Source organism: Cupressus sempervirens, chromosome 9, assembly GCF_028749045.1.
Source record: "Cupressus sempervirens isolate cs-2001-9-10 chromosome 9, ASM2874904v1, whole genome shotgun sequence".
Taxonomy (NCBI): domain Eukaryota; kingdom Viridiplantae; phylum Streptophyta; class Pinopsida; order Cupressales; family Cupressaceae; genus Cupressus; species Cupressus sempervirens.
The window spans coordinates 189,271,525-189,282,107 of NC_143126.1; the positions used below are offsets into that span (position 1 = coordinate 189,271,525).

Genomic DNA, 10,583 nt, shown 5'->3' on the forward strand with positions numbered 1-10,583 from the left:
CCATACAAATAGACTCCAAAAATTGGAAACAAGACTAAGCAAACAGAAATTATCAACCTTAAATGCAGTTGTGACGCATGCTAAAATAATTGGAAGCAAAATAAATGCAGAAAGAAACCTAAATCTCGACTACTAAACACTGCTATTAATTTTCCCCTTTTAAACTCATCACTAGATAAATAATATAAATCTTTACAATGACAACTTTGCTAATCTATTTTCAACAAATATTATGTCAATCTTTCAAACTGGCTCTCAAATCAATGTTGATAGAGAATTGTATCAAGCACGGAGATCAATTCAATGTCAGTAGAACACTGAAAAAGAGCTTTTACATTTTGACGATGCAGCTAATCAATTTATAGAGAAGGTTTGAATGTCAAAACAACAATACGAAGGATTGCCAATCCAATCCAATGTTCTTTTAACAGTAAATCATGAAACTAGAAAATCACAAAAAGCTTGAGAAAAGCTTGAAGAAACTGAAAGTTTTCGATTGCAACAAAATAAGAAGCATTCAACATTACTTATTCATGCCATAGTAACTGTCGTAATGAAAATAAGCAGGGGGCAGCCGAGCTTAACTAAATATTCAAGAATGTGTGGCCAGATATGCATATTTGAAAATTTTTATTCTTGTCAACAGAAGACCTCAAATTTTCTTCAGCTCTGTATCATCTGCGCCAACTTCTACGTCTCCTTATAGCCAAATTAATAGCATTTTCTCCTGCATCACTGCTGCCAGATGTATTACTCTCAGTGCCACCATTGCCTTCAAAATCCTCTCCCCATAAATGGCGCTGCCTGGTAGCAGAATCTGGTCCAGCACGCCGAAAGATTCTTGCAAGACCTCTCCGGCGAGGAGATGTATTCCTGCCACTTCTTAAAGCACTTGTTGGTTCAAAAACCTGAAAGAGAAAGAAAACTGTCAACCAATTGCTCTCATCACCAGGCAAATCCATCCCCATGTCATCGACTTCATTTTCATTGTTATCATCTTCAACTACATAATCCCCAAACACCATGCCACCAGGTATTTCCGACCTAATAGTGCTAAGGACATCTCCAAGCTCTCGTTGTTGCTCCATTCTTCGCCACTTCCGTTGCTGGTCAGGATCTATCTCAGAGGGCCTAGCATGCGGATGTTCATGCCGTGCATGCTTTCGAAGCTCATCATAAGTCCCAACAAAGGAACAGGATTCTTGAGCACAACTTCTTGTCTTGGCATTCAAATATTTGCGAGCTGACTCAATTACAGTAAAAGCTTCAACATTTCCTCTACAAAGTGGGCAGACAAGTGCAGGTTCGTCATGTTTATCAAATGAATCTGATAGTGTGCCTTCTACAATATGTCCACTTTGCCTGCTAGAAACCATAGATCTTGTACGAAAATATCTGCCAGCTTCTGTATCCATAACATCCCTTTCCACACTAGTATCTTCTGATCTTGAAAGAGTTGCCGGATGCGAGCTTCTACTAGTAGAGATTCCTATAGAATGATCGGAACTACTTGTCTCATATGCTTTCCGAAATTGATCTAGACAATTTGAGTGCCTATAGCTAGTGTCACACATATAAGTACGGCATCCTTTCTTATGAGAAGAGCATAAAAGAAGAACTGCATTATGAGGGGAGTGCATACAAATGGGACATGTCGCATCTTCCCAATCATTTTTCAATGGAGCATCCTCAGCCTCAGAAAAATTATGTACCAAGTCCTCATCTTTACCATGATTCAAAGGGTAAGGAGAAGATCTATAATTCCGTGAAGCCAAACCATGGCTACTAGTCCCTTTTGGCATTGTGCGACCTGCTCCAGAAACACAGTAACATGTTGCACCTATTACATTCAAATTGGAAAAATATGAACCAGCATAAAATTAAAATAAAATCCCGTATCACAAAGCCCAAACAAAGGAAGTAGCATACACCACCAGCATAGTGAGATGTGATAAAATCTGCAATAGATAAGCCAATATCTAATTAAAACACAGACAACACATCAATAAGCAATGGTTTCTCTACCCAACCATACTTCAAAAACCAGGTTGCAATATATTTATCAACTAGTTCCATGATAAAGAATATTCTCTCTTTGAATTTATAATAAGATGAAGTGCTTAGTTAAATAATTGCAGTAACCATGGTCCCTTTTGAGTAGAAATTTTGAGCCCAATTTTCAACTTGTGTATTATGTCATCTCTTTGATGGCAAAGTTCTTCAACAACAGAATTTTTACACATGTAAATTTGTATTAATCAAAACACTAGGGGATCCATAGAAAAATATGAACCAGCATAAAATTAAAATTAAATCCCGTATCACAAAGCCCAAACAAAGGAAGTAGCATACACCACCAGCATAGTGAGATGTGATAAAATCTGCAATAGATGAGCCAATATCTAATTAAAACACAGACAACACATCAATAAGCAATGGTTTCTCTACCCAACCATACTTCAAAAAACCAGTTTGCAATATATTTATCAACTAGTTCCATGATAAAGAATATTCTCTCTTTGAATTTAAAATAAGATGAAGTGCTTAGTTAAATAATTGCAGTAACCATGGTCCCTTTTGAGTAGAAATTTTGAGCCAAATTTTCAACTTGTGTATTATGTCATCTCTTTGATGACAAAGTTCTTCAACAACAGAATTTTTACACATGTAAATTTGTATTAATCAAAACACTAGGGGATCCACAAAGCATACAAGCACGTCTAAGCAATGTTACACATCAACAGGAGAGCTTTCACCCTAGTGTGTGTTCCAGATTGGCAACAATTTTAGTACAAAATGCCTTGCGGTCTTGCCTCACAATTATCATCGATGAGTACAAGTCACAACCCACCTTTAAATGTGTTATGTACTTGAGCCTCCAAGGTAGCCTTTAATCAAGTACTATTATATCAAAAGACAAACAAATGAACTATTGATCTCTAAGTTGTCCGATATATAATTGCATACATAAAATTGAAAGAGCAAAAAAACCCTCACAATAAGTTGTTAGCTTTGAAAATATTTTTTTCCCACGGAACTACTAAAGACATTAAAGATCAACGTGTATCTATGCAAACTAAAGCCCACAATCCATCATCAATGACTGAAGAAATCAGGAAGAAAAATGCCATAATGAAGCTGACAATATTTCTGTATCCCACAAAGCTGAAACTCAGATAGTATGCATGTAATCCAAGTCAGTATGGAAGAGCTTGAACTTTATTCAACCAATAGGACATATAACAACAAAAATGTGCTTCTGGATTGTAAACTTATATATATTGCCTGTGCACATTGTTTTGCATGTAAGTCAGAATTTGGTGTTCAACCATTTTCCACCCTGACAATTAGTTACACTCATCGAGTTAGAAAACCACAGCCTACAGTAGTCGCATGTTATTGGTTTAAGAACATATGCAAAGGCTTAAAAAAGTGGGCAACAAGTGAACTCTCAAAACAATTCTGTATATCTTAGCTTGTATATAAATATGTTGCCTGACCCTAGTGTTTTGCATGGAGGTCAGCATGTGTCACTCGTCCATCTTTCATGTCTTACAATATATTAATATGCCTACCACCACAATCTAATAAGATATGGCACACGTTTAACATATTGTCAATGAAGTCAATTCACAACCATCAAAAACGCATACCAATTTAATGATTAAAATATTTTGACTGAAGACAATGATTTTCATTGAATTCATTTTTTTTTTGCCAAACTTCTCTTCAAGTCCTTGCAATAAATTAATGCTTATCCTTGAAATGTTTAATGACCCATTATGGGGTGGAGCTTAATTGGTTATAACATTGGGTTCTCATTGTGGAATTGGAAACCCAAGTTCAATTCCCCATAGGGACATCTAAAGTGGGAATTTTCCATGATTGGCTTCTAACATGGCAGTGGTGCCTAAATAAAAGGGGATTTTTAAGTGCTCACCCTTCCATAGGTTCTTTCGAATGTGTTTGGCTCTTAAGGAGCTTGTATTCAATAAAAACATGACCCTGTATTTAGATGGTCTACCTTTGGTTGAATGTTGCTGTGATGGAATGGAATCCTCACACCCAAGGAACATTTCATGTTGTAATTTAGTTCACCCTTCAATTATTGCAAAAATGATAATTTGCCTTTATTTTTTGTAATAGCCTTTTTGAATTGAATGAAGGTTCTTCAAGATAACAAAGCATAAAGCTAGAATTTACCATGGTTTAGTCAATATTCTTCATAGTCATTGTCTGATCTGACATTATAAATTTACTATTTATAGACTAGGGCATCCTCACAGTATATAAAGACAGCAACTGGTACCATCTTGCCAAATCAACTGTGGTATAATGTATTAAATTAAAAAAATGCAGTTAACAAGCTCAAACTTTTCACCATAGCTGTCCACTACAGAAAATGTCAAGGCCATACAAAACCTTAAACATTATATTTATTTTTAAATGGCTTTTGCATAGACAATTCCAATTGTGGGCCCCCACTAGCAAATGTGTGCTATGATGCACACCAAGAGATAATACATGTTTAAATCTAAATTTCTCTACTTCAAAATTTAACAGATATAATTGCTCATCACTTGCAGCTCAAAATTTCTTCATTCAGATGAACAAAAGACACCAGCACTCGATGATTGCAAATTTGCAACCAAATCACTGAAATAGCACTCTACATGTGTAAGGATGTGTTTTTATAACCCTGATGAGAAAAGTAAGGATTACACATTTAACAATGAGGACTTCACAGGCTTATAACGTAATTGACATCTTGTTTGGAGAGATTTGTAACAAGAAATTACAGCCAACATAACACTTTCACACGCCATCAAGTTGTCAAAGAAAATACTTTTGACAAATTAAGAAAAGCATGTGAGCATCAACAAAAAGTTAAACGAATTTATAAATTGAAAATGTTTGAATTTTTTGTCCATTTGTTCAAAAATCATCTCTTCCATTCACTCTACATTTAGGTGTTTATTCTGTGGAAGACCGATCAATCTTTTAGAAATTATAGAGTTCTTGACAATTTAGGAAATTCTAGGATAAATGCTATTAAAAATCATTCATTCTATATTAGTCAAGAGGTAGGCACGAATTTCAGAGGAATTGTAATAACCCCAACAGGTTATAACTTCTTCAAACACCAAATTCTTTTGTACTTCAATTGTTTGACATTTTGTCAAACATTTTGCAAGCGAGAGATATATTGCATATGTAAATTCTGATTGCTTTCTAAATGCCAAACTTTAATAACTCTGCTTCCAAAGAGCACACCAAACAACTAACAATGAAGATGCAATTGTTTTTCAATAACACTAATTACAAATAGGAAAATATGCATCTACATCAATAAGACATTAGAGCTACAAATTCTGATATAAATCAGACTACAATAGATTTTACAAACCCTACTAATACCCTAAATATCTAATGCAAAATGTAGTGGATAAAAACCTGGAATTGCTCCAAAAACATGAATTTTCCTGTTGCAAATCACTGTAGCAAATTCCCAACTTATTTCTTACTCCACAAAGCTGACCCTAAACCATAAATTCAGCACAATGAAAAGACTGATTTATCTTCTCCAATAGTTGCAACCCTTCGGAAAATATTTCACCACCTCAGTTATGCAAATCAATGAGAGTGTTCATTCCCAATAATCAATATAAAAACTGCAGAAACCTTTGGCTCCACAAGCTATCTAGAAGAGTAGATGGCAACACATTCGATGCTCAACAATGAGGCTGCCCTCCCTATTTATTCTTTTCCTTCACCCTTCTAGAAGGAAATAAAATATTATTTAATTGTACTTTCTTCTCCAATAGTTGCAACCCTTCGGAAGATATTTCACGACCTCAATTATGCAAATCAATGGGAGTGTTCGTTCCCAATAATCAATATAACAACTGCAGAAACCTTTGGCTCCACAAGCTATCTAGAAGAGTAGATGGCAACACATTCGATGCTCAACAATGAGGCTGCCCTCCCTATTTATTCTTTTCCTTCACCCTTCTAGAAGGAAATAAAATATTATTTAATTGTACTTTCTAGAAGCTTCCCCCTTTCCAAGGCAATAATTAGTTGTACTTATAGAAAATTAAATTAATTAAATATAAAGTCACCTTTTTATTTTAAATTTATTAAATGACATTATAAGAAATTAATTTAATCAATTTTTCCTTATTTCTCCACTTAGCCTTTGGAGATCGTAAAGGCTAAGAACTCCACCGATGCGCTAAAAAGATGGGGACATTACAGGAATACATTTAAGCACTACTAGATCTAGAAGATCGAAATAAATAAAGAGAAACCATTCACTGCATAACATTCAGTGATGATGATTGATAATACCAATCTGATTGTGAATTGCAAGCAATTCAATGTCTCGATCCCCAGGTTACACTCCCATGCTTATATTTCTCAAAGGACATGGAATAGTTCAGCTACCTGTGAACTCAAAAAGGTATAAAATTCATGTAGGAACATATTATATAAACATACAAGAATGTGGTCTTCATCTTTACAAGTTAACAAACACATTAAAATTTGAACAACCAACCCTGTCAAGTTAGTTAACTTAGCAGCCCACACTTTAATATAACAATCAACAAATCAAAGACAACATTCTAAATCATTGATTACATGGCCGCCAAGTTCATCTTTAACTGAATTTCATTATTAAGTCACAGCACTTCAACAATGACATGCATGTTCAACTCATGCATAGAATTGTGATCGCATTGCATTAAACATATCAACCTTATAAGACTGTAAGATTAGTCATATTTTTTAACACTTCAAAAGTTCCTCGCTCTCCATGATGAAAGTGCCAAGAAGACACTCCGACCATCCATAAAAAGGTACTAACTCAACTTGTCTACCAAAAAATGCCAGCATTATACACTTCATTGTCAGCCACATTAAAAAACTGCTATAGTTAAGGCCACCTTCTTTTGCAGTAGCCCTGATTTAAACATCCATCATACAAATTAATATATATTTTATCTTACTCCTCTAATCTGCATTTAGATTTAGATATTGACTGAATCGAAACTTAATAAAAAAATCAGATTATATAATAAAAATAATAATTTTCTTAGACATATTAAAAAGATTAATTTCTTCCAATACTCAAATAAATAAATATATATAATCTAAGTTACCTTGTTTCGTCCCTGGACCCCCTGGAACTGCAGAAGTTCGAGCTGGTTTGAAGTTCAGGTCCAGTTCGCAGTCCAGTTCAGGCAGGGTTCCAATTTTCATCTGCTGGTTCAATCTGGTTTGTTCGAACCCGAGCGAACCGGGCCAAGAAAATTGAACTAAGTTCGAACCACATGCTTTCTCAGCACTGCGGACAGCAATAAAGTGTTTTTATTTGCAAAATTAATACATTTTTGGCATCTGCATTCCTATAAGATTGTTATGAAATGCTTTTGGTGGCCTCATTTTGTCATTGTCATTGTCAAATTTTGAAGAATTTGATGCCAATACCATTGTTCCTGCTGCTGATCCCATTGGCATTAGCTCTACTGCTGAGAAAACTAATGCCAGAGAAGAAGAAGATGAAGAAGAAGAAGATGATGAATATGAAGAAGATAAAGATTGAAGAACTAAGAAAATTAATAGCTTTTTATTCCATTAGTTGAACAATGAATGTGAAACAATGATACTTGAACTTGATGCTATGATTTATTTTTAATGTTTTGAACCTTCGTGTTTATGCTACTATGCTACATTATAATTTTAAATCATGCTTCATATATATATATATATATATATATATATATGTTTTTGTACTAACGAACCCAAAACCCTTTCCAAATTTTTGACGAACTTGCAAACTGGTTCTCAAACTTCGAGCTTGGAACCAAACCCAAACTGGTAACTTAGTATATAAAGTTTAAACCAAAGTTGCTCCTGCTCTGAATCACCACAAATTTGTCGGATGGCAATTGACCTTTCAGGATAATCATTTATTACATAATTAGTAACCAGCATATTCCCCAGGTCTAAATGTTTGAATTTTTTTTAAGAAACTTCTGCTACACAATCACCTCTTGTTGAAAATTATAAAGATATTAGAATTTAATATTTTCAACCAAAACAAAGCAATATCACATGTTTCATAACATAACCTCTCCATTAATGTGACTCCTATGAAGACTACAAAAGAATGACCAATATCTGAACAAGCTCTTTAATCCAGAAATCTATTAATCCTATTTTTATCCATTTCCTTGTGGCTCACTCTAAATAGACTTAGAAATAGAGATTATTTGATCATGAAGTCACACATATCTACAACTCAAGGATTTTCTTATAAAGACTCGTTGAAACTCGACTATGTCAGACATTTTTAACATGGGATCTGGTCACTGCAACAAAAGATTATTCCTGAAATACTCCACATCCCACCAAGCAATAGAAATGTATCCTTACAAAAGAAATCTTCATGAGCATGAACTCAAACTAGGCTAAACCCCCACAATATACAGAGTACAATCTAATACAGTCTTAAGCATTCCACTGAATAGCTAATCATCTAAAATTCAACTCAATAGTAAATAATTCCATTCTTTGGTTAACTCAATAAAGTAAATTATAAAATGCATGCTACAATAATTAGACAACCACCCATGGAAAATAGGGTTTGAACTTTGTGATTCCTTGTGACAAAGGAGGACCCACAATATACACATTAGGATTCGACTGAATAGCTAGTTATCTAAAATTCAAGTCAGTATTAAATTATTCGACACTTTGGTTAACTCAATTAAAGTAAATTACAAAATGTATGCTACAATAATTAGACAAGCGCCCAAGGAAAATAGGATTAGAACTTTGTGATTTCCTGTTGCGAAAAATCTTAAAATAGATCAGCTTCAGAACGTATAAATTCCGGTAGCAACCTAGCCTTTAATTCAGCCCTGCATCTTTGCATGATTCAATCCATGGCCAATGTTCTTTTTCATATCAGTTGTTTGGCAAAATCCCATCATGACATCACCAACATAGGCCCTACATAGTACATACCCTTGTAAAAGCCTGCAAAGCCTACAAGGAGACATGTTTCAATTTCCCTTGCATATTGATTAGTATTTTTTATCACCAGCTTCCTACCTCATGTCCAAGCTTCAGATCAAATCTGACTTTGACAATTCACTTGAACCTATATCTTAGAACAAGTAAACTTAATTCTAAAGAACCTGCCACCGAAAGCTATGATCATATGCCCTACGTCCTCCTAGACTAGATAATCTGTGAAAGTAAGATGAAATATGCTCATATTAATAGAACTGAGCTCAAGTGACTATTTAAAATTGAAGTCTCAAAGGGGCCTCAGGTTCAAACCCATAAGACATGAATGAGCGTTGAGAATTGAAAAATATCACCTGATATACTGTGTGCCGTACATCCCAACAGACAAGACAAGGTGACGTCAACAAAGGTTACCCTTAGTTATGTAAGCTAAAACTAGAAGACCACACAAAGTATTGAAATTGATAAAATACCACGAAATAATCACAGACATGGTGCAAGTACCAGGTGACTTATACAAAAGCGATAAACATTGGCCACGAAACCTTACATGACAAGGAGTTGAAATTGGATAAAATACCACATCCAACACCGTGGATGTCTACACCAACACGCAAGGCTAGGCGCAGGTACCAAGTGACTCCAGCAGAACAGAGAAACTTGGCTGCTGCGTCCAAATGGATGGCGTTCTTAAAAAGTTGAAATTTGCTAAAATGCTTCACCCAACATGCTCAAATTTAACAGCAAACAAGGATGGATGCAAATAACCGATGATGTACCCAAACGTTGATGATATAGTAAAGAGTTGCAATTAAAAATAATACTGAAAATCTCACTAATATTTGACAAAAGAGAATAATACTACCACTGGAGACAAATAAGCTATCAAATTAGGCGGAAGATGGGAACCAACATAGCTTATGCAAAAGCAGTAGCCAAATCACACGAATGACAAAGATATATAAATCTGATTCTCACCTAAAAAGGAGGAACCAACGTCGTAAAATTTACGGAAGCCTAGGGTTTCAAGCACTGGTTTCTCAGTTTAGAAAACAGGGGAGCCATTTCAAGTCTAGACGCAAGGCCATGGAGCAGAGACATCTATACATCGAATCATCCTACCCTAGATTTCTACCCAAAACAAGATAGCAGCTTAGACTAATCCTATCAAACAGATCTAAACAACAAGAGAACAAACTTCGAAGATTGTTTTAAAGTATATCTTACCTTGTTCTTTCTCTTCTTCCGTTTACAGGTGTAACTTGGCCGCAGGAATCAGACCAGCGACTAATTCCTCCTCAACAGCAGAATTCTTTGTTGGCAGGAGAAGGCGGTTTAAATCGTGGGCATTATTTACATTTGACGTCATTAGTCAGTCAATCTTGACGGTGGGAGAAGTTCCCTGTGCACTGCCACAGAACGCCGGCGAAGATTCTTGGATTAGGAGGAGAAACGTGATCAAGTGGGGATAAGTACAAGTTCAAATTCGAAAGGCATGGGATTTTAATAATTAAAGGATTTTAATAATTAAATTGTATTAATTT

General features: G+C 35.1%; 1 protein-coding gene across 5 annotated transcripts; it reads right to left on the reverse strand.

Annotated features, from left to right (window-relative positions):
- Window positions 1-277: 277 nt before the first annotated feature.
- On the reverse strand, window positions 278-10,350 carry LOC149538111 (uncharacterized). Of its 5 annotated transcripts, none has more exons than XM_089799486.1 (3): window positions 10,267-10,350; window positions 1,935-1,958; window positions 278-1,810 (listed from the first exon to the last, which is right to left on the reverse strand). In XM_089799486.1, the coding sequence occupies exon 3, from the start codon at window positions 1,800-1,802 to the stop codon at window positions 675-677; it is 1,128 nt and encodes a 375-aa protein (XP_089655612.1). In that variant the 5' UTR covers window positions 1,803-1,810; window positions 1,935-1,958; window positions 10,267-10,350; the 3' UTR covers window positions 278-674. The 5 variants fall into 5 exon arrangements, with proteins under 5 accessions (XP_089655612.1, XP_089655610.1, XP_089655611.1 ...); XM_089799484.1 differs by having other exon boundaries at window positions 1,930-1,958; XM_089799485.1 differs by lacking the exon at window positions 1,935-1,958 and adding an exon at window positions 2,353-2,381.
- Window positions 10,351-10,583: the final 233 nt, after the last annotated feature.

What these genes read in the sequence shown, in the direction of transcription:
- LOC149538111 (XM_089799483.1), bottom strand. Translation starts at nt 1,802, where the DNA reads ATGCCAAAAGGGACTAGTAGCCATGGTTTGGCTTCACGGAATTATAGA.